This window comes from Prionailurus viverrinus, chromosome B1, assembly GCF_022837055.1.
Source record: "Prionailurus viverrinus isolate Anna chromosome B1, UM_Priviv_1.0, whole genome shotgun sequence".
Taxonomy (NCBI): domain Eukaryota; kingdom Metazoa; phylum Chordata; class Mammalia; order Carnivora; family Felidae; genus Prionailurus; species Prionailurus viverrinus.
Genome location: NC_062564.1, coordinates 28,366,191 through 28,388,968, shown reverse-complemented (window position 1 = coordinate 28,388,968; position 22,778 = coordinate 28,366,191). Strand labels below are relative to the sequence as shown.

The 22,778-nt window shown below is 36.3% G+C and overlaps 2 protein-coding genes across 3 annotated transcripts in view; one reads left to right on the top strand and one right to left on the bottom strand.

Moving 5' to 3' along the window:
• GTF2E2 (general transcription factor IIE subunit 2) overlaps positions 1 to 22,778 on the top strand; it is a 79,185-nt gene that overhangs the window by 16,752 nt on the left and 39,655 nt on the right. For both annotated transcript variants that reach the window (XM_047856847.1, XM_047856848.1), the window contains exon 3: positions 13,254 to 13,345. In XM_047856847.1, the coding sequence (XP_047712803.1) occupies positions 13,254 to 13,345 (92 nt within the window). The remainder of the gene's footprint in view (positions 1 to 13,253; positions 13,346 to 22,778) is intronic.
• Positions 379 to 21,211, bottom strand: SMIM18 (small integral membrane protein 18). Its single transcript, XM_047856849.1, has 3 exons — positions 21,034 to 21,211; positions 8,703 to 8,949; positions 379 to 815 (listed from the first exon to the last, which is right to left on the bottom strand). Exon 3 carries the CDS (start codon positions 775 to 777, stop codon positions 481 to 483), a length of 297 nt encoding a protein of 98 aa, XP_047712805.1. The 5' UTR covers positions 778 to 815; positions 8,703 to 8,949; positions 21,034 to 21,211; the 3' UTR covers positions 379 to 480.

The window sequence follows — 22,778 nt, the reverse complement described above, 5'->3', positions numbered from 1 at the left end:
TAGGAATCTTTTATCCAGTTTTTGAAGTGTCATTTTAAGTACATTGGTAACTTATTCACATTCGTGAAGATTTTGTGTATATTTAATGAAAGGGATACACAAAAAGTGCATATTTAACTTGTTTTTCCCTTCTATTAGAAATCTTTTAATTATTCAGAATCGGAGTCAGTTAAAAAAATTTTTTTTAATGTTTATTTATTTTTGTGAGAGAGAGAAAGAGTGTGGGGGGGGGGGGGAGGGACAGAGAGAAGAGGAGACACAGAATCCGAAGCTGTGCTGTCAGCACAGAGCCCAACGCAGGGCTCAAACTCATGAATCACGAGATCATGACCTGAGCTGAAGTCAGACCCTTAGCTGACTGAGCCATCAGGTGCCCCTCAAGAGTCAGTTTTATAATAACAGTTGGCCTCAGAAAATTTTCCTTTTTTCTTCAGTAGTTGAAGGCTATTTGCAGAGATTTTGTTCATCTTAGGTAGAGTGCTAGACGACTTCAATTTCACGTTTTCTGATGTTGTCCATCATACTTCTAAGAGGGTTTGGTTCACTTTTCAAGTCTTTCACAGTCTTGTTTTTTACACAGCAGCAACAGTCAAGCACTTCATAAAGAAAAGCCAACACCACTAAAGATACCACTGTAAATATGAATAAAAGCAGAATGACAAAGCAGGCAGTGTTCCAGTTATCATGAAAAGGGTAAATTTTTTGAACTTGAAAACCAAGGTACTGATAAACAGATGTAGTGGTTTCATTCCAGAGGCTGGAACTCAGAGAGGCCATTCTTAGGGATTATACTTCTTATATTGGTTCTTTTGAATCTGTAAAAAGGTAGAAAATGAATACATGTAATCAAATTCTATGGATCTGTCAATTGAAGTCTCAGTACTAAGACTTGTTAGTAAATCTATGTAGGTAACGTGAGTTCTTTTATTTTCTGCCAGAATTAATACCCAAATGGTATTTTTGAATTTTTTCTTTATCCTATGGCAGTGTACTCTGTAAACCATACTATATATGTATGTATATTTTTTAAATGCTTATTTATTTATTTTTTAAAGGGGTGGGGAGGGGCAAAGAGAGAGGGAGACACAGAATCTGAAGCAGGCTCCATGCTGTCAGTGCAGAGCCTGATGTGGGGCTCGAACTTAGGAACTGTGAAATCATGAGCTGAGGCAAAATCAAGAGTTGGATACTTAACTGAGCCACCCAGGTGCCCCCATACCATGTATTTTTTTCATGTGTGTCATTTGCTAGACAAATACATATGCTTAAGGTTTATATACAGAAACTAACTGCTAATAGAAGGGGGAAAAAGAAGCTGAATAGTTTTAAAATTTAACTAAAGCAGTGGTCAATGATCTGTTAAATACAAAAAAATCTTAGTGTTTTAAGGTGGTATTCTTCATACTGCCCCCAGAAAAGCTTTTCTCATTAACTTTGAGGATCCTTCTTACCTTGTGGGCTCAGTGTATTTCTGTCTCCTATTTCCTCTCCTTTAAACTTTGAAGACAGGTGACCTGAATCAAGATATAGTGGCTGAGTGAAAATACTAGAGAAAGGAAAGCTAAATAATGACGGTTTTCAGAATAAGGATGATAAAATTTTAGGTTCATGTTGCCTATGAAGAGACCTTAATCTTAGGATTTTTTTTTGTTGTTGTTAAGTATATGATAGTATTAACTGTTCATATACCTGAATGATCTATGGATATGAATATTTTACTTTTATTTTTGAGAGAGTGAGCATGCATGTGCATGGGGGAGGGGCAGAGAGGGGGAGGGAGAGAGAGAGAGCGAGAGCGCAAGACAAGCAGGCTCTGCACTGTCAGTATGGAGCCCAGCAAGGGGCTCTGATGTACAAACTGTGAGATCATGACCTGAACCGAAACCAAGAACCAGATGCTTAGCCGACTGTGTCACCAGGCAGCTCTTCTTGAAACTTAATTTTAAAAAATTATAAAATGCTTATATACTGAGAAAATTTTGGAAATAAGGGGAAAAAATAGTTCCACTTTATTAATTCAATGACTGCTGTCAGTTTGAAAGCTTTATTTTATTAAAGAAATGACTTATTTTGTGTGATTTTTCTTTCCTACATAGTTGTAAATAGACTTTCATTCATTGTTATAAACAAATATTTACCTACTGTGTCCCAGATAGTATTCTGAATGCTGAAGATACTTGTGTGTGAGAGTATATTTCAATTAGACAAAACTTTAAGATAGTTGAAGAGTAAGAGTATAATGAACCCCTGTATTCTCATAATACAGCTTCAGTTACCAATTTGTCTTTACCCATTTGTTTCTACCTCATAGATTATATTTTTCAAGTTTGTTTAAGTAATCTCTATACCCAGTGTGGGGCTTGAACTCACAACCCTGAGATCAAGAGTTGCATGCTCTTCTGACTATGCCACCTAGGCCCCCCATGCCCCTAGATTATTTTGAAGCAAATCCCAGACATCATCACTTCTCCTAGACATCTTCAGTATATATCTCTTAAAAGGTGAGGGTTCTGTTTGTAAACATAGCCACCATAGCATTGTCACACCAACAAAGATGAAAAAGTGACTTAAAGCCCAAATCCATAACAGTATAATTCCTTAAATTTTTGTTTTCTTTATACATGTAATCTTAAAACTTTAATAAAGTAATACTTTCCAAGGTTTTTGTTTTCTTTTTATAATTTATCACTTTTAAGTAAACTCTGTGCCCAACATGGGGCTTGAACTTACAACCCGAGGTCATGAGTCACATGCTCTACTGACTGAGCCAGCCAGGGACACGAAAGGTTTTTTCCTTTAAATCATATTTGCTTGGCAAGTAACTGCATCTCTCTGGATGGACTTGGTTCTTCCTTTGTGTATTTTGAAGGTGAAATTGATGATCTGAGGGGTACCTTGGTGGTTCAGTTGGTTAAGTGGCCGACTCTTGATTTCATCTCAGGTCATGATCTCACCAGTCCTTGGATGAAGCCCTGACTCTGGCTCTGTGCTGGGTGTGGACCCTGTTTAAGATTCTCTGCATTCCTGGGGCACCTGGGTGGCTCAGTCAGTTAAGCGTCTGACTTCAACTTAGGTCATGATCTCACGGTCTGTGAGTTCGAGTCCTACATCAGGCTGTGCTGACAGCTCAGAGCCTGGAGCCTGCTTCAGATTCTGTGTCTCCCTCTTTCTCTGCCCCTCTCCCACTCGCACTCTGTCTCTCCCTCTCAAAAATAAAATAAAAACATAGAAAAAGTTTTTTTAAAGATTCTCTCCATTCCTCTCCCTCTGTCTCTATCCCACTTGCTCATGCATACACTCTTGTTCTCTGTGCTCTCTCTTTCAAAAAACAAAACAAAACAAAAAAACCCTGAGGCCAGAAGTCAAGGCTTAAATTCATTTTTTTTTTTTTTTTTTGGATTTAAGAATCCTTCAGTTTCATGGTTTGTGGTGATCCTTCATCTTGAAACAAGGGACAGCAGACTAATGGACAGTAACTGAATCAGTTGCTTTTATTAGTTCTGGGACATACAAAAATACATTGTCTGGAACACAGGTATGTGATGAACTTCCCAGTACATTACAATATTTTCAAACTTTGGAGACCCAGCCTTTTAGAGTTACCCTCTTTTATCCCTTAAATTTTTCTCTTCTTAGCATATTCCTTTTTTTTTTTTTTTTAATGTTTATTTATTTTGAGACAGAGAATGTGAGCAGGGTCAGGGCAGAGAGAGAAGGAGGGAGAGAATCCCAAGATTCTGTCTGTGCTGTCAGCATGGAGCCTGACTCAAGGCTCAATGTCATGAACCGTGAGAACATGACCTGAGCCGAAACCAAGAGTTGGATGCTTAATTGACTAAGCTACTCAGATGCTCCACTTCTTAGCACATTCTTACAGAAACTGGGGCTGCTACATTGCAGACCTCCAGGGGGCACCATTCATATTGTGTTGTGAGTGCCATTCATGTAGAATACATGGTAAGTGGTGCCCCTGGGAGTCTAATGTGGATGTCCTGATAGGCCAGTCCTCCATCCTCTGCATTGGTGCTGCCTCTGATTCTAATCACCATGCACCCAAGTAAAGTAACCCATAGAAACGGACTCAACTGGAGACAAATAATAGTCCTTTTTGACCCAGCCTTCCTAACAGAGTAGTGACATGTGTGTGCAGACACACAAATGCCTAGAAGATGTTCAGCTTTGGAAGTCCTTTAAAATTTTTAGTACTACTAAAATGCAGATCCTTTTGGGAGGGATAGTACACATTGTTATATTTACTTCACTGTGAATGAGTTTCGGGTCCTTTTTGAAAAGTAGAGCAAATATAAGAGAAGGAGAAGAAGAATAGGACCTTGAGGAAATAAAGAACAGGGCCATTTATTATATGGATAGATAAAAAGCAGGAAGAAACACAGGAGGGTCTGTCTAATAATTTTACCTGGGTAAACCTAGGACCTCTCCTGCATTGATGAGAATATTCCTTAGATTTTCTGTCAAGGCCTTTCAGGTTGATTCCTTTTTTATTTTTATTAAGATTTACATTTTTAGGTAATCTCTAAATCCATTGTGGGACTCAAACAATCCCAAGATCAAGAGCTGCATGCTCTACCAACTGAGCCAGCCAGGTACCCCAGATTGATACCTTTTTAAAATCTGGGAGTTTTTTCCCACATTATGTCCCTTAAATTAGTCTAATGTACCTTATTAATTAACAAATACTATTTAATTATTGATTTCAGAAGTATTATAGTAATTTTTTTAATTTTTACATTATACTAATTTTTAAAAAAATTAAAAACTTAGCTAATAATCCTGTCTTGCTAACATATCAAACTTTTAATTTGTTCCTTCTAGAAATTGGCAATATAAATCTATAACTCCTACCTGGTTGAAATTGTACTGAAATTATTACTTTGTATTTTAACTTTTTATGAATAGGGGTTTCTCATTTGTATTGACTTTAAAACTGAGGAGAAGTTGTAAAGACTAATGTATGTTTCTATTTCAAAATGAAATAGAAATTTTAGAATTATTGGAGGGGTGCTTGGGTGGCTCAATCGGTTAAGCGGCTGCCATCAGCTCAGGTCTTGATCTCATAGATCATGAGTTCGAGCCCCATGTTGGGCTCTGTGCTGACAGCGGGGAGTCTGCTTGGGATTCTCTCTCTCTCTCTCTCTCTCTCTCTCTCTCTCTCTCTCTCTCTCCCCTCTCTCTCTGCCCCTACCCTGCTTGTGCTCGCTCTCTCTCAAATAAACTTAAAAATAAAAAAAGTTAGAATTCTGGGGTGCCTGGGTGGCTCAGTCGGTTAAGCATCCAACTTCGGCTCAGGTCATGATCTCACGGTTTGTGAATTCAAGCCCCGCGTCAGGCTCTGTGCTGACAGCTCAGAGCCTGGAACCTGCTTCAGATTCTGTGTCTCCTTCTTTCTCTGCCCCTCCCCAACTTGTGCTCTATCTCTCTATGTCTCTCAAAAAATAAATAAATGTAAAAAAAAAAATAAGAATTATTTGAAAGTTGGTTTAAGGAACTTTATATTCTATTTTGTTTTTGAGGTACAAGTGAACAGTTTAAAATTTTTCAAGCCCTCTTGACCCCTCCCCCCCCAAAAAAACGGAGGGAGGGAAGAGAAGGGAGAAGGCAGGGGCAGGCAGGCAGACACAAACTAAATTCAATTATTTGAAGTTAGTTTATACCCATCAATGAACTATTCTGGTTAAAATTAATATATCCATACAATTCAATATTATGTGTGAATGAGGTAACTGTAGTGATAAGGAAAGATTTTTAGGTGAAATCACTGTTAAGTGAAAAGAGCAAGATGCAGGACAGTATGCGTAGGAAAGGGGGAAATAGTATATATTTTTATTTGCTTGAATCTCTGCAAACATTTGGAAAGATATAGACCAGCAATAACAATGATTACTTGGTGGGTTTGTTGGAGGGTAGAGCTGAGAAACAGGGATGTGTGTGAGATTTCTCAAGGTATATCTTGTTATATTTTAGTTTTTGAACCATTTGAATATAGTACTTATCCAAACCCAAACTAATATATTTTATAAGTATTCCTTTCCTTTGGTTTTAAAAGTCTGTTGTGTTATCTATCTGTTTAATATATTTATTGAATTTTCTGGATTACTTCTAAAAAATTAAAACTGGAATCAGTAAACAGTATTTTGATTAGAAGTGTCTAAGCAGTTTAAGGAAGAGTATACACATGTTGTAAATGATGACAGTTTATGTTGTAAATGATGACAGTTTGCCTCTCCCGTGAGTGTATTGATAACTGATGAGCAACTCAAAACATTCACTCTTTAGTTAGCTTTTGGGCATATCTAAAAAGTACACTGTGAAATATGGGGTCATTTTCTACCTTAAATTTAATGTGGTTTATTTTTATGTACAGTAGAGCTCTAGCAACTTTTTGTGCTAAATTTAGGGTAAAATCTGAAACTTACTTTGATGGAGGAGACATAATTAGACATGCAGAAAAGTATTATATATTTTGGGGTGCCTGGGTGGCGCAGTCGGTTAAGCGTCCGACTTCAGCCAGGTCACGATCTCGCGGTCTGTGAGTTCGAGCCCCGCGTCAGGCTCTGGGCTGATGGCTCGGAGCCTGGAGCCTGTTTCCGATTCTGTGTCTCCCTCTCTCTCTGCCCCTCCCCCATTCATGCTCTGTCTCTCTCTGTCCCAAAAATAAATAAACGTTGAAAAAAAAAATTTTAAAAAAGAAAAGTATTATTATTAGGATTTTCTTGTACTCTGAGACTGTACTTTTGAAATTAAAATGTAAGTTTATATCAAGTACCTGCTATAAACATGCTTTATGAAAAAGAAGAGTAAATGGTAAAAAAAAAATTGTGTACTTTTTTGAATCTTCCTCCCCTTTAAAATTTCATTACAGGAATGGGGAGTATTAAGTAGTGTTTTGTTGTTTTTGTTTTAGTTAACTTTTGATCTATCTCTTCACCTTTCTTTCCCTCCCATTTCAGAAGGCCCTAGTGAAATATTTATGGGGCCAAGACTTGGAAGTGTTCTGGAACCTTGAATTGTCAGATAAGAATAAAATTATGCTTTTGCTCTAATTATGTTAAAACCCTTGAGTTGAATTCTCTAGTGCCTTTAAGCATATCACTTTGAGATATGATCAATTAATCATATTGGCCTTTAGATATAGAGCAATGCACCCAGCTCTGGACCTGTCTGAGGCAGGCCACACGTCTGGTCAGTTTGGTGAAAGAGCAGTGAACCTACATCTGTGCTAACTATAGTTAGATCACCAGGAAGATGTAGGCTGATTATAGTGCTAATAATAGGGGAGAGTATTTGTAACTGAAATTCCAGGTAAATTGTAAACTGTTTTATTTGACAAGGTTTTTTATTTGAGACTTTTTTTGGGTCCCATACTTTGTGCAGCAAGCAGGAATATTTTCTAGGTAATTAACCCCATTGTGCTGAACCTAGGGAGATATAATATCTTCTTACAGCAACCTTTGGGCTTTGCAAGGGATGCTTTGCTCATGCTTCTGAATGCTGAGTAAGAAATGGAATGAATAAAAATTAGGAAAATAGTCTTAAAATTGAAATAAATTTATCAGCAAAGGGCAGAAGTTGAATCTCTAGATCAGTATGTGTAGGTAATATCCTGGAACTCCAGCCCTACTAAGTAACAATATTTTCATGCTTGACTATTATAAAATTAGAAATTTGGCTAGTAGTTGATACTGATTTTTTAATAGACATGAATAGTTACTCTCAGCCATGAAAATAATCTTAATACCTACCTCGAAAGGTACATATATTCCTCCCTTAACCAGTTCTTCTTAAAACATATTTTTATTTTAAAATGTAGTTTATTAAAAAGACTTGCTATGTGTTTGAGGATCAGTTTAAGAATAATGTTAACATTATATTGAAATATGGTTATAAATAGATATTTTTGTGCCATGTAAAAAATGAAAGGCTATTTAAGAAGGTTGTTTAATAATAGAATGACTTGTGTATTACAGTAATACAGATTTTAAAATTTAACTGGAAGGAATAATTTTAATTAAAATGTTAGGAAAGTCTGAAGCTCCACAAATTGATCTTTTTGGTTACAGTATAATGCAGCCTATATGATGATAACCTTTATGGTCCTTTTATTTTTATGTAAAAATCACAATCATGACAATTTCTCAGCATTTTCGGCATCTGCACTCAAAGTCAAATAAACAGTTTTGAACTATTTTCTCATATTTGTTAAAATATAACAAATATAACAAACTTTCTTGTAAGTGACTGCTTTTTACCAGCAATATAATTTGTACATATAATCAGAAAGCTTTAGTCCAGGATTTGCTTTTAGTCTAGATTTTTCTTTAAGAAAAATCCTTTGTTAAGGCAGACCAAATTGCTGAAATGAAATAGCTCAGAGAAAATAAATTAGCAAGTAACCACTTAACATTAAATGCTTATGGTTTACTCTAAGGTCTGGATATAGATCAGGTTCATAGAAAATCTCATGAATTTTCCATAAGGCACAGATGGTGAGGGTGCTTATCAAATAGCACAAGGCAGTCTTCACATTTTCATAATAAAATCCTACCAAGCAGCGAAATGAATACAGTGCCTTTTTTGGTCTTTAGTTGGAACAAAGCTTTCTGCTTGGTTTTTATGGTAAAAGATTTTTTAAATTACATCATAAGGACATGTATTACTAAATGCAAAAGATCGCATAAACCTACCTCTTGTCTGAAGGCTGCTGTTGAAGCGATGGTATCGTCTGTTTGTAATGCAGTCCAGTGCACATCCAAGATGGAGCTGTGCTTCTATTGGTTGAACCACGATGCAGCTGACAGTTTCCTCCTCGTTCATTTGCATTAAGTCCTGCCACCCTTAAGTGTAAATCATTCATAAACTTGAATAGAGCTGTCTGGGATATCAACTGTCCCCTCTTTTTCTTGCCTCATTTTTTGTCCTTAAGGTAAATTTCTGCAAAGGAATTTGAGTTAGTAATGAACTGGTGATTCCTTAGTGTTTAACCATAAAATTTCGGATCCTTCAGTGAGTATTTCACGGCTAGGGCTAGAAGGTACTATTGAGAGAGGTAGTAACCTAGGAAACAAACAGTCCAGGTTTACCAGCTTAATATTTCCTCCCGGAAGTGGGCATAAAATCTCATAAATGATATTTTCTTTCAGTACTTGTGTTCTCTATAAATCTTGCCCTCTGGAAATGATTATTTCCATGTGGTGGTTTGATTTAGGAGAAATTCTAAGGGAAAAGAAATAAGGTTTTCAGCTCTGCTCGTTGGGATAGGGTTAGTTTTGGTAGGTACACCACCTACATTAAAAAGCAGTCTGTGAAATGGGGCGCCTGGGTGGCTAAGTCAGTTAAGCATCTGACTCTTGATTTTGGCCCAGGTCAGGTAATGATCTCACGGTTCACGAGTTTGAGCCCTGCATTGGGCTCTGCACTGACAACAGAGAGCCTGCTTGGGATTCCCTCTCCTTTCTGCCCTCCCCTGCTCACGTGCACTCTCTCTCTCTCTCTCTCTCTCTCTCTCTCTCTCTCTCTCTCTCTCTCTCTCTCTCTCTTTCAGGATAAAGACATAAAACATTAAAAAGAATCAGTCTGTGAAATTTAAATGGTAAGAAAGGAATAAAAGGTACAGCATATAGTGAGTGATACTATAATAGTGTTATGTGCTGACAGATGGTAGCTATACTTGTGAGCATAGTATGACCTGTAGAGAAGTTTAATCACTGTGTTGTACACCTGAAACTGACATTGTATGTCAACTATACTCAAAACTTTTTTAAAAACTGGCAAAACAATCCACAACTTCAGTGCTTTGAAGCTAGAATATTTGTATTTGTGACCTATTATTTAGAGTTGTGTGGGGTCCAAACATAACAGTATCAAGGTTATACATTATGGAGAGGCTATTATAGCAATAGCAGACAAATGCTTGCTATGCAGGCTTTATTTTATAGGTCACATTATTTTTTAAAAATAAGAGATAGGAGCACCTGGGTGGCTCAGTTGGTTAAGCATCCGACTTTGGCTCAGGTCATAATCTCACGGTTCATGAGTTCTAGCCCTGCATTGGGCTCATTGCTGTCAGCACAGAGCCTGCTTCAGATCCTGTCTCCCTCTCTCTCTCTGCCCCTCCTTCCACCATCTCAAAAACAAACATTTAAAAATAAATAAAATAATAGATAAATTAGTGAATTATTTTCTTGGACTATAAAGGAGTACATAGAAATACTCTTACTACCTTCATTCATTCAGCTAATATTTACTGAGTGTTTACTCTGCCTGGCACTTAGCTAAATGTTTAAGACTCCATGATAAAACTGCATGTAGTTCATGATTGAACATTTGTGTAATGCATATCCTTAACATAGTGTCATCTGCTTTTCATAGCTTTCCCACTTAGTTGTTTACAGAGGAGTATAGGATAAACTTTTCTTTTTCTTTTTTAAATTTAAGTCCAAGTTAATATATACTGTAATAATGATTTCAGGAGTAGAATGTAATGATTCATCACTAGGATAAACTTAATATTTTACTAAAGGTAAAACGTTAAATCTGCACTTGAGAATTTTTATACTCTGATTGAATAATAGCCCATCTCGGATGAAATAGTCTGTGTTAAGGGCTAGTTAATGATCCTTTTTCTAAATTTAAGCTTACTTATTTATTTTGAGAGAGACAGAGACCATGTGAGCAGGGGAGGGGCATTGAGGGAAGGAGAAGGATAGAGAATCCCAAGCAGGCTCTGCACTCTGCACTATCCATGCAAAGCCCAACACGGGGCTCAAACTCATGAAACTGTGAGATCATGACCTGAGCCAAAACCTGAGTCAGATGCTTAGCCAACTGAGCCACCCAGGTGCCCCATTAATGATTCTTATACAAGGCAGTATCACAGTGTTTACAACTGCATTTGAATCTGTATTCTTCTGCTTCTCTGTTTTCTTATGTTTAAAGGGAGACAGGTTATTTGGGAGGGATTAAATGAGAAAATAAATATTTAGCATGCATTTGGCAAATAGTAGTGTTCAGTAAATGTTATTGCTGTTGTTGTTAAAGTGTCCCGAACACCTTGGTAAAATGAACCACGTAGGTAGTATTTCGTAATTGAAATAATGTGAAAGCATGCCTGTAAGGCATTCATAATATTATTTTTGGAAACATAGTAGACTTTAATGTGCCTGTTAAGTTGTTAAAATTATAACAGTGATTTTTAAAGGAAAACTGTATATCGTCTTGTTTTAGTCTCAAAAAAAGCATGTTCAGTAAAGCAGTCTTGTGAACTAATCTCAAAGAAGTATTATGTTGCCACCTAAAAACTATTCTCTGGAAAAAAAAAAAAAGCTATTCTTTTTGGATCTTTGACACTCGTTACATTTGACTTGCACTGTTCTAATGCATTCATTTGTTTAAATTGTTACAAAACTGGTGCCAGAGATTACACCCCCCACCTCTGCTTTTTATTTAACTTCTTCCTTTGTGGATCAGCCACATGAGAACTTTATATCTGAGTTTATGGTTTGCTAATAGAATGTGTACTTCTGAAATGTTTTTCTGGTGTTGTTTTTTTTGTTTTTGTTTTTTTGTTTTTTTTGCTTTTTTTGTTTTCTTTCTTCCTTTTCTTTCTTTCTTTCTTTCTTTCTTTCTTTCTTTCTTTCTTTCTTTCTTTCTTTCTTTCTTTCTTCCTTTCTTTCTCTTTCCTTTCTTTCTTTCTTTCCTTTCTTTCTTTCTTTCCTTTCTTTCGAGTGCCAGCCCGGGAGAGGAGGGGGAGAGAGAGAGGGAGTGAGTCTCAAGTAGGCTCCATGCTCAGTGTGCAGCCTGTTGTGGGGCTTCTGGCATCATGTCTGAGCAAGAGTTGGATGCTCAACCGACTGGTGTCCCTGAAATGTTTTTCTAGTATTTATGATGAGTTTACTTTTTGAACTATTCCTCCTTATGACTAATGGAATGCATTTGTGATTCATGGTAGGATTAGGTTTTCTGCCTATAAAATGTAACAAAATGATAACAAGTTCTGAAACAAATGATCTTCTATAGGATTTGCTCCTTGTTTCCTGCTGTCATCCCCCCCCCCCTTTTTTTTAATGTTTATTTTTGAGAGAGAGAGAGCATGAGGAGGGAAGGGGCAGATAGCTGAAATCTGGTGCTTCACCAACTGAGCCACCCAGGCGCCCCTCATGCTGCCATCCCTTTTTAAGCATCCATGTTTTTGCAGTGGCAGTGCCTATAATTTATTTTTCCTTAGTTTATCTCTCAAGTTTAGTTATTGTATCATTTCTTTTATTCCCATTTGCTTTACATTGATAGAAATTGATGTAATAGGTGATAAATGGAACTTTTTATACCTCAGAAGTAATTTACTCATTTCTCATGGTTTTAAGTTTATTAGAAAAGCTCTGTGTGTCAGATTGAGATTTGTATTATCCTCTTGTTTAAAAAGCTATGCCTCTAGGGGTGCTGAAGCGTCCAGCTTTGGCTCAGGTCATCATCTCACAGTTGGTGGGTTCAAGCCCCATTTCGGGCTCTGCACTGACAGTGTGGAGCCTGCTTGGGATTCTCTCTCCCTCTCTCTCTGACCCTCTCCCACTTGCACCTTCTCTCTCTGTCAAAATAATTAAATAGGGTTGCCTGGGTGGCTTAGTTGGCTAAACGTCCGACTTTGGCTCAGGTCATGATCTCACAGTTTGTGAGTTTGAGCCCCACATTGGGCCCTATGCTGATAGCTCGGGGCCTGGAGCCTGCTTCGGATTCTGTGTCTCCCTCTCTTTTCCCCTCCCCCGCTTGTGCACATGCACGTGTGCGCGTGCTCTCTCTCAAAAATAAATATTAAAAAAATTTAAAACTAAATAAACTTCAAAAAAAAAAAAAGCCATGCCTCTAGAGTGCCTGGGTGGTACTCTCTCTCTCTCTCTTTCAAAAAAAGAAACAAAAATAAAAACAACACCATGCCTCTAATCTTGGGAGAAAATCTAATCAGAATTAAGGAAAGAGTGAGGCAGAGGTACTTACAGAAGAAATGTATTTTAATGCTTTTGAATTATTTATACTTTGTTCCTATTCTTAGTGTGAAAATTGATAAATTTATTATACAGTCAAGGATTTGAATTGTTCGCCAAAATTTTACAGGGTAGAATACACTGGGTGGAAAAACTCGAAACAAGAAATGTTTTACTAGAGTTAAAAATCTTAGCTGCTTAAATGTCATAATCAAATCTAGTAGGAACATGTTATAATTGTTTTTTGAACTTCATTTCCAGATCATAGTAATGGATCATTTAACTTGAAAGCTCTGTCAGGAAGCTCTGGGTATAAGTTTGGCGTTCTTGCTAAGATTGTGAATTACATGAAGGTAAGTACTTTTCTCAAATGATACAAATCCTATTTAACTTTTTGGCAGGGGAAGAGGATTGGGATTTTCAGAAGTAAATTTGTATATACATGTCAAAATTTATCAAATTGCATGTTTCAATATGTGCAGTCTTTTGTATCCCTACTACACCTCAGTAAAGCTAAAAAATATTTAATATTGTAAGCCTTTTCAATCAAAAAGAATGAAATCTTGCCATTTGCAACTACGTGGATGGAACTGGAGGGTATTATGCTAAGTGAAATTAGAGAAAGAAATCATGACTTCATTCATATGAGGACTTTAAGAGACAAAACATGCACAGAAGGGAAGGGAAACAAAAATAATATAAAAACAGGGAGGGGGACAAAACATAAGAGACTCATAAATATGGAAAACAAATGGAGGGTTACTGGAGGGGTTGTGGGAGGGGGGATGGGCTAAATGGGTAAGAGACACTAAGGAATCTACTCCTGAAATCTTGTTGCACTCTATGATGACTAATTTGGATGTAAATTAAAAAAATAAATAAATAAAATAAAATAAAAAAATAAAATAAAATCCAATTAAAAAATATTTTAAGCCTTTTACATTATATCAGATTAGTACTGCTACAAGTTACTTAAGTATATTTAAAAAAATTTTTTTAAACGTTTATTTTTGAGAGACAGCATGAGCAGGGGAGGGGCAGAGAGAGAGGGAGACACAGAGTCAGAAGCAGGCTCCAGGCTCTGAGCTGTCAGCACAGAGCCTGACGCTGGGCTACAACTCATGAAACTATGAGATCATGACCTGAGCTGAAGTCGGATTCTTAACCAACTGGGCCACCCAGGCGCCCCATATTTAATTTACATTAATTCAACTATACAATTTAAGCCCACCATTTCACTTATAAATTAGCCCAGGCAGTAGATACAGTCACCTTCCAATTACTCAATACTTGCTGGCAAAACCAGTGGAAAGATGTGAATGATTTGCATACTCTTATTTCCACCGATGTGAAAAGTAAAAACTACGTAGTTCAGGCATATGGTGATGATGGCATTTCTGCAGTCTTTGGAGGAGGAAACTAGAAAATTACTGAAGGTCTTAGAAAAGCATTGTCTCACAAAAGACTTAGAATTTAAGATTTGATGGAGGATATACTGTTTTTTTTTTTTTTTTTTTTTTGAGGTAAGTTTTGAACTTCTGATGATATAACATTTTGGCTTTACCAAAGACTTTGAGTCCTAACTTCACTTATTAAAATGAAATTTCATTTATGGCTAAATGATTTCAAATTTGCCCCCTTCTGCCAAACTCATTCCTTTTTAGTTACTATTTGTATCTCTTCAAAAAAGTCAAAATGCTGTTTTTGTTATTTCAAATTTCAGCTATGTATTGCTTAAAATAGAAATCAAAATTTTTTTTTGTTAGGCCTTTTCTTGTGTAATTTAAGAGACTTAATGTCTGACTCTGACTGAAATTTGTAGTTTATATTTGACTTGTAGTAGAAATCAGTTTGTAATTTCCCATTATCAAATAATACACTTTGATACATATTCACTATTCATTCATTCCATGCACTTATTCCCCTATGTGGTAAACAAGTTATTAAAACCTATATGCTATTTATAGCATTAATGGTGGGACTACCTAGAAAAATATGCTCTCATGGCTGTTAGTTTATTGAGGGAGATTGACATTCAAATGTCATATTTTTGTTACTCTGTTGATAACAGTCTTCACTTAATCTGTATGACCCTTACTTCTCACTTTCTTTAGGACTGTTATCTTCAAATTTGTGCTCAATTATTTCCTGAAACAGTTTCCAGAGATTGTGTGTCCCTTTGCACATATTGAAATAGACAATAACAGTTTTTCAGCAAGAGGATGGAATTTCTGACATATTGTCACATTTCAACAAAATACCTCTAAGGGGTTCTAAGTCCCATTATTTATTAAAAACGTAAACACAAACATATGTTTGGAAATTTTAATTATTTTCCTTTTGAACTTGTATGTCTGTTCTGTTACTTCCAGTGCATTTTATCCTAATGTTCTCTATTTTTATTCTTGAAAATATTTTAATCATCATCTGTCAAACTTATTTGCTACAATACTATATATAAATTGGAATTGGAAATGTTTTTCTTGAGGTGCCTGGGTGGCTCGGTCAGTTAAGCATCCAACTTCAGCTCAGGTCATGATCTCATGGTTCATGAGCTTGGGCCCCACATCAGGCTCTCTGCTGTCAGCACAGAGCCCACTCCGGACCCTCTGTCTCCTTCTTTCTTTGCCCCTTCCCGGCTTGTGCGCACACTCTCTCTCTCAAAAATAAACATTAAAAAAACAAAACAAAACAACAACAACAACAAAAAACTTGTGACCATAAGGTTCTAACTACTGTCAAAATTATTAGCACACAGTTGATTAGAATAACTTACATATATTAAAATTTTGATAAAATTTGCTTTGTGTGTAATAGTTACTCAGCAGGGGTTCATTTTCTCAAAAAAATTTTCTTAATGTTCATTTACTTTTGAGAGAGAGAGAGAGAGAGAGAGAGAGACAGGCAGGCAGGCAGGCAGGCATGAGTAGGGTAGGGGTAGAGAGAGAGAGACACACACACACACAGAATCTGAAGCAGGCTCCAGGCTCTGAGCTGTCAGCCCAGAGCCTGACGTGGGGCTTGAACTCATGACTTGAGCTGAAGTTGAACGCTTAACCAGCTGAGTCACCCAGGCGCACTTGGCATTATTTATTTATTTTTAACGTTTTTAGTTATTTTTGAGAGAGAGACATCAACTGTGAGATCATTGACTTGAGCCAAAGTTGGACACCCAACTGACTGAGCCACCCAGGCAGCCCTCGGGGTTCATTTTTTAATGAAGTGAATGGAATTGTCTCCTCTCTTCTTCCAGAAGTTTTTCTATCTGGCAATATGTAATATGTATTGATAGAATGAAATCAGATTTGGCACCAATTTCTGTTCTTTTTAGATTTTGTAGGTTGTTTATTTATTAAAAAATAAGTGTTCATTTATTTTTTTTTTAATTTTTTTTCAACGTTTTTATTTATTTTGGGGACAGAGAGAGAGCATGAACATGGGAGGGGCAGAGAGAGAGGGAGACACAGAATCGGAAACAGGCTCCAGGCTCTGAGCCATCAGCCCAGAGCCTGACGCAGGGCTCGAACTCCCGGACTGCGAGATCGTGACCTGGCTGAAGTCGGACGCTTAACCGACTGCGCCACCCAGGCGCCCCAATAAGTGTTCATTTAAATAAGCTCATTCTGCTGGAAGTTTTGTGATAGTAAAACCTTCCAAGTTATATCAGAAATTACTTAAAGATTTATCATCAAGCATCCATTAGTTTAATGTTTTATTAGGTTCTACTCCTTCAGTTTTGTTGAAAGCAAAAGAATGAGAATCACCTAATTTGTCAAAGGAGTTATTACCTGGTCCTAATTTTTTATGAAGTATATCATAAAGACTTTACCAAGACTTAGCAAATGTCTAATTATATCAGTTCCTCCTTCTTCCCCTTATAGGCATTTTCTTTAATCTGATATAATCATAAGTCATTGAGAAAATAAAAATATTATTTTTTTAAGTTTATTTATTTATTTTGAGAGCTGGAGAGACAGCATAAGTTGAGAAGGGGTGGAGAGGGAGACACAGAATCACAAGCAGGCTCCGCACCATAAGTACGGAGCCCAATGCAGGGCTTGAACTCCCGAAACCACAAGATCATGACCCAAGCTGAAACCGAGAGTTGGACCTTCAATCGACTGAGCCACCCAGACACCCCTCCCAAAAACATTATTAATATCAGTGCATGTTTGCCAATGGAGTTTTTTCATAAGATGCTTTTATCTTATTATGTATATAAATATATTTTAGTCAAAACCTGTAGGTTGAAAGTTTAGCTTGTTATATTTATAGAAAGTATCTTCCAGTTAACAAAGCTCGTCTCCATTGTCAGACCAACCAGCTATATCAAACTTGTTTTTAATCATAAAATATCTTTTCCTTTTAAGTTAAAATAAATAGGTTAAGCATATTTTAAGTAATATAAAAACCACTGAGAAGTTACAGAATTGCATACTGAAAGATACTATTAAGGTAGTTGAGGTTAAAATTATATGATGAGTCCAATAGAATTAATTTGTCCTTTTTATAATTTTAAAAACAAATAGGCTGTTTACCTATTTGTATCATTATAAATTAATAATATGAAGGGATATGAAAAGTGTGTTACTGCTTTTCTAAGTGTGTGGACTTACATCTTCTGATCTCTGGCATTCAGCTTTTAGATAGAAATAAAAGGGAATGATTCAAAAATAATGCCACAAATTTTATTTTGGGGTAATTAGTGATAAAGTAGAAGAATACCTATTGCTAAAAATGATTCATTCTTACAGTGAGCTATGACTGATTTTTTTTTTTTTACTAGAGGTAGAATATTAAAGTGTTCAAAAGATACGAGAATTTACTTAGAATAAAAGTTTCATGATGTGATTTACAAAATATGTTTTAACTATGTCGAATAATGCACACTTAATCTAAAATAGTCTGTATATAGTTTTTGTGGGTTTTATGGAGCATAATTTGAATAATTTGGTGTTCCTGGAAAGTACTTGTTATAAAGTCAGCCTCTTAATTGATATTGCTTAATTGATATTTAAAGCTTTTTAAATGTGCTTTTTCTTTAAGCTAATAGATATTCATGGAATGAGGTTTGAGAATTGCTGAAGAGAATTACTTATATTTAAGTACTCAAAAAATTTAGTTTTCTTGTTAGATATTTCTTACCAATATTCCCTTTATTTACTTTGCTGTTATTAGCCTCTCCCAAAAGAACAGTGCATTTTTGGACAGTGCAGCATGGAAGTGTGGGGTATGTGGGGTTGGAAGAGATAAAGTTGTTTAAAGGAAATTGCTCTGAATTGCTCACAGACAATATCACATCAGAATATCCTAGCAGGAGCTAAAATATCCTATTTTTAACTCTTAGAAAAATATATAAGACTAGAAAAGATAAGAAGCCCTATAGTGGATAGTTTATGACACTTCATTGTTTATAAGTTGTTCTTCCAAACAATATTTTTTGACTTGTCTTTTTTTGGGGGTCCCCAGAGTTTATTACATCTCCAGGCAATGTATCATAAATTCTAGGTGGAAGTGAGAGTGTTACCTTTTTTGTTGCTGTAAACAGGAGAGGGCCTATTTATGAAAAGGGAAAAGAATACATATGGGAGGTGATCTGTAGATTGATTCGTGGAAGGTTTTCAGCTGTCCCATTTTTGAAGATCTGATAAAACCAAGAGCTTAGGAAGCAAAAAAGTTAATAACAGAAAACTCCTTACAACTTATTCATTTATTTAAAGAGGAACTTTTTAATTGCTTAGTGAAAATTACGTAGAAATTATATGGAGAAAGTTCAAGGGGCACCGTAAGAGAACTGTTTAAGATAGGCACAGTGGGATTTGCTAATTGGGTTTAGGGGTACTAAACAGGAAAAAAAAATTGAAGGCAGATACAAGAACTTCAAAATCATAATACTGAGAACATTTGGCACACGGACAAACTGCCCAACACATCTCACTAGCTCCTGAGATGTTTAAATGTTTAGTGGACTTGTTTGAAAAGATAGAAGAATTTCCTGGTCCATTTTAGAAGGATTTAATTAATTAATTGCTTTAGAGAGATTGAGCCAGGGTTGGGGGGGTGGGCAGGGGAGAGAGAGAAAGAGAAAGAAAGAGAAAGGAAGAATCTCAATAGGGCTCCATGCTCAGTGCAGAGCTCAACACGGCTTGATCCCACGACGCTGGGATCATGATCTGAGCTGAAATGAAGAGTTAGATGCCCAACTGAGTCACCCTGGCGCCCCAGAAGGGTTTTAATAGAAAAAGTTAATGTAAAACAAATATCATTGCTTGAAAGTGTTGTCTAAAAAAAGCAAATTATTTTGAAAATTCCCTTATGAAGGATGCCACTTTCTCCTAATGTGACACTAGTCCTGAGACAACATATCCCTGTAGTGCACTTTGTTTTTATTAGAATGATTTTCTCTCAGTTCTCACAGTTCTCACCATTACCCTTTATTGTGGTTTTATGTGGAAATATCTTGGTTATTTAAAACATCATGTTGAGGGGTGCCTGAGTGGCTCATTGGGTTAAGTGTTTGACTCTTGGTTTTGGCTCAGGTCTTGGCTCAGGTCATGATCTCATGGTTCTGTGAGATCAAGCTCCGTGTTGGGCTCTGTGCTGGCAGTGTGGAGCCTCCTTGGGATTCTTTCTCCCTGTCTCTTTGCCCCTTCCCAGCTCTTGCTCTCTCTCTTTCAAAGTAAATAAACATGAAAAGAAACCCATCATGTTGAAAAATTTGATTATTTTGGTTTACTAGCCCAGTGGTTCTCAAAGTGTCATTCTCCAAACAGTGGCATCATCATCATCACCTAGGTAGTTTTTTTTTTTTTTTTAAACTTGGGAATTTACCAGGAGTGAAAATTTGGGGGCCACTTCCTAAATCTGTTTAGTCTGAAACTCTGGGAAAGCAGTTCAGCAGTCTGTGGTTTAATAAGCCCTTCAGGTGATTGACACAGGCTGAAGTTTGAGAAACACTGGCTCAGCTCCTGTCTGAATTAATTCTAACAATTATATTTGAATTTAGAAACTCTGAAGTCCAGGGAAATTAAATGGCTAGCTTATTATAGGGACAGTTCTGGTTGATAGCAGGGTTGGGTCCAGAACGCAAATTTATTCACAGTTTTAAATAAAGTATTTAAATTATACACCATTATCTCATAAATACAGACGTAAAAATCCTTAAAAAGATACAAATGGAATCTACTCATATATATAAGAAGGATAATATGTTATGATGAAGTTTATTTTAGGAATATGGTAGTTAATATTTAAAAAACAGTTGAAGTCATATTAAGAGGTCATGTCATACAAAACAAAGCCTCTGACAAAATTTAACACTGATTCATGATGAAAACTTATAACAAATTAGTAGTAGAAGCAAACTGCCTTAAACCAGTAGAAGAGCATTTTGTCAGTCATTGTACCCTGAAAGAACCCTTGAAATATTTTATCATTTTTAGGTCTTAGAGAATCTTGTAAAAATTGTTATATCTATAGTTCATGTTTATTATCTAATCAGTAAATTGTGGATATGATAAGTCAATAATAATTGTCAGTTTTCTGTTGAGTAGAGAATGTCAGTTTTTTGTCTTTGTATTTTGTCCTATTTTTTTAGCCTACTCTTTTCCTTTGTGTGGTTCCTCCTTCCCAGATAGGGTATTAGCTTTAATGTGAGTCAGTAGTATAGGTAAAATTCAGTTTTTTCTGTGATATTTTTTAAAGATTTTATTTTATTTTTAGAGAGAGTGAGCAAGCAGGGAGAGAGGGTGAGGCACAGAGTGGGGGAGAGAGAATCTTAAGCAGGCTCCAGTCCTGACGTAGGGCTCAGTCCCATGACCCTGGGATCATGACCTGAGCTGAAATGAAGAGTCAGACACTCAACCAACTGAACCACCCATGTTCCTCTAAAGATTTTAGTTTTTAGTAATCTTTGCACCCAATGAGGGGCTTGAAGTCACAACCCTGAGATCAAGATTTGCATGCTCCACAGACTGAGCCAGCCAGGGGCCCCATCTACGATTTTTTTTTTTTTTAAACCTTATCTAAGTAGGCAACTTACTTGTTCTCAGATGAACAGAAGAGTCAGAGAAAGGGTTCTTCTTCCAGGTGTAGATTTGTGTTGAAAGGTAGGAAAAACATTGTTTAATTTTGTTTTCTTAGTTCTTCTGGGTGGTTTTCAGTAATGCTTGAGACTTGCTAATATCCTTCCTCATTCTCCAGACCGAACAGCATTACAGAATTTTCTTTTGTCACACGACTTTTCCAGAGATTCTGTTTTCCTTCGAAGTCTTATCACTTAAAGCATTGTTTTTGAGGCTTGCAGAAACTTGTTCAGCCAGTTCATAGGTTTAAAAAAATGTCTGCTATGAAAACTGGCTTCTGCAGTCATTCTTCATTTTCAAAGCATTCAGTAAAGTATGACCTTTCAGCTGAAATTCACCTTTTAGGTTAAATATTCTTTCAAGGACTCCTCTGCTAAGCCACTGAATTTCTGTACATAGATTTATGTGTTGAAGTGCACTAGTCTCTGCTTAATAAAGCAGATCATTTTTAAAAGCATCGTTTGGGACATTTTTCATTTCAAGGGTTTTTGATTCCAGTACCTCTCTGAAGAAATAGTGTTTTGTGACGACATCAGAATATTTGTTTTTTCACGAGAGTTAAAACCTTCTATTGAGCCAACCATTGATGGGGCACATCAGTGAAGATAACAGAGCAGTTACTCTAAGAGAGACCTTTGTTTCCAGATGTGAAGGCACTACATCAAGTATATCCTACTCTTCGCTTTGTCGTGGCAGTTCTTTGTGGCAGAGGAGTTTTTCTTGAAATTTGTCATTTAAAGATTCTGCACAAACTACATTTATTAGTGAAAAATGATGAATAGTGAATAGTGAATAAATTACTACATTTATTAGTGAAACCTGTTGATTTGTCAACTTGCATAGACAAGCTGTTGTTAGTTTGTTAAATTTGTGCAGCATTATGTGCTGTGTCCTCAGTTTGTCGACTTACCTTATACTTTTTGGTACTTTTCAATTTCTCATGCTGTGCATTTTACTATCATTTGACATGTTGTCATTATTAGGTTCCTACCAACTGTGATTTCCCTCCTCTAAGTCCCCTCTGTTCTGGGCAGTAAGTTCTATTACCAATAACTTGTTTCCTGAGCTTTTTCACTGAATGTGACTTATTATTTTCTTTTTTTTAATAAAAGCTTAACTCTGTTTCGTTTTGAGATTCCAGTAGCTATTTAAAATATTAAGTACATCGACTGTGTCCAGTGTCTGTGACTTATAGTTAAGAATCTTTTCAGTTTTGCCGGAGCCATTACATATTGTTTGCTACAAACAGTGTACAATGAAATAAGACACCTTGGGTTACCAGCCCATCTAAAATTGGCGAGTAGCTTTTCATTAGAATTGTAGGCCTCTTTTTTTTTTTTTTTTTTTTTTTAGATTTTATTTTTAAGCACTCTGTACCTAATATGGGGTCCTAACAACCCTGAGATCCAGTCGCATGCTGACTGAGTCAGCTGGGTGACCCTAGTTATTTTTAAGTTTTTATTTTGATCCTAGTGTAGTTAACATACAATGTTATATTTGTTTCAGGTGTACAATAAAGTGATTCAACAGGGGATTATAGTTTTTGATTACTAACCTTATTAGAATTGTTTGTGGGCCTGGGCTTTGAATCCTCTCTGTCACTTAATCTCATCTTAAAAAATCATTGCACTGGACTGTCAGACATGTTTATAAAACAAATGCTAACAAATTATCAAACCACAGGGATTTATTAAATGAGAAT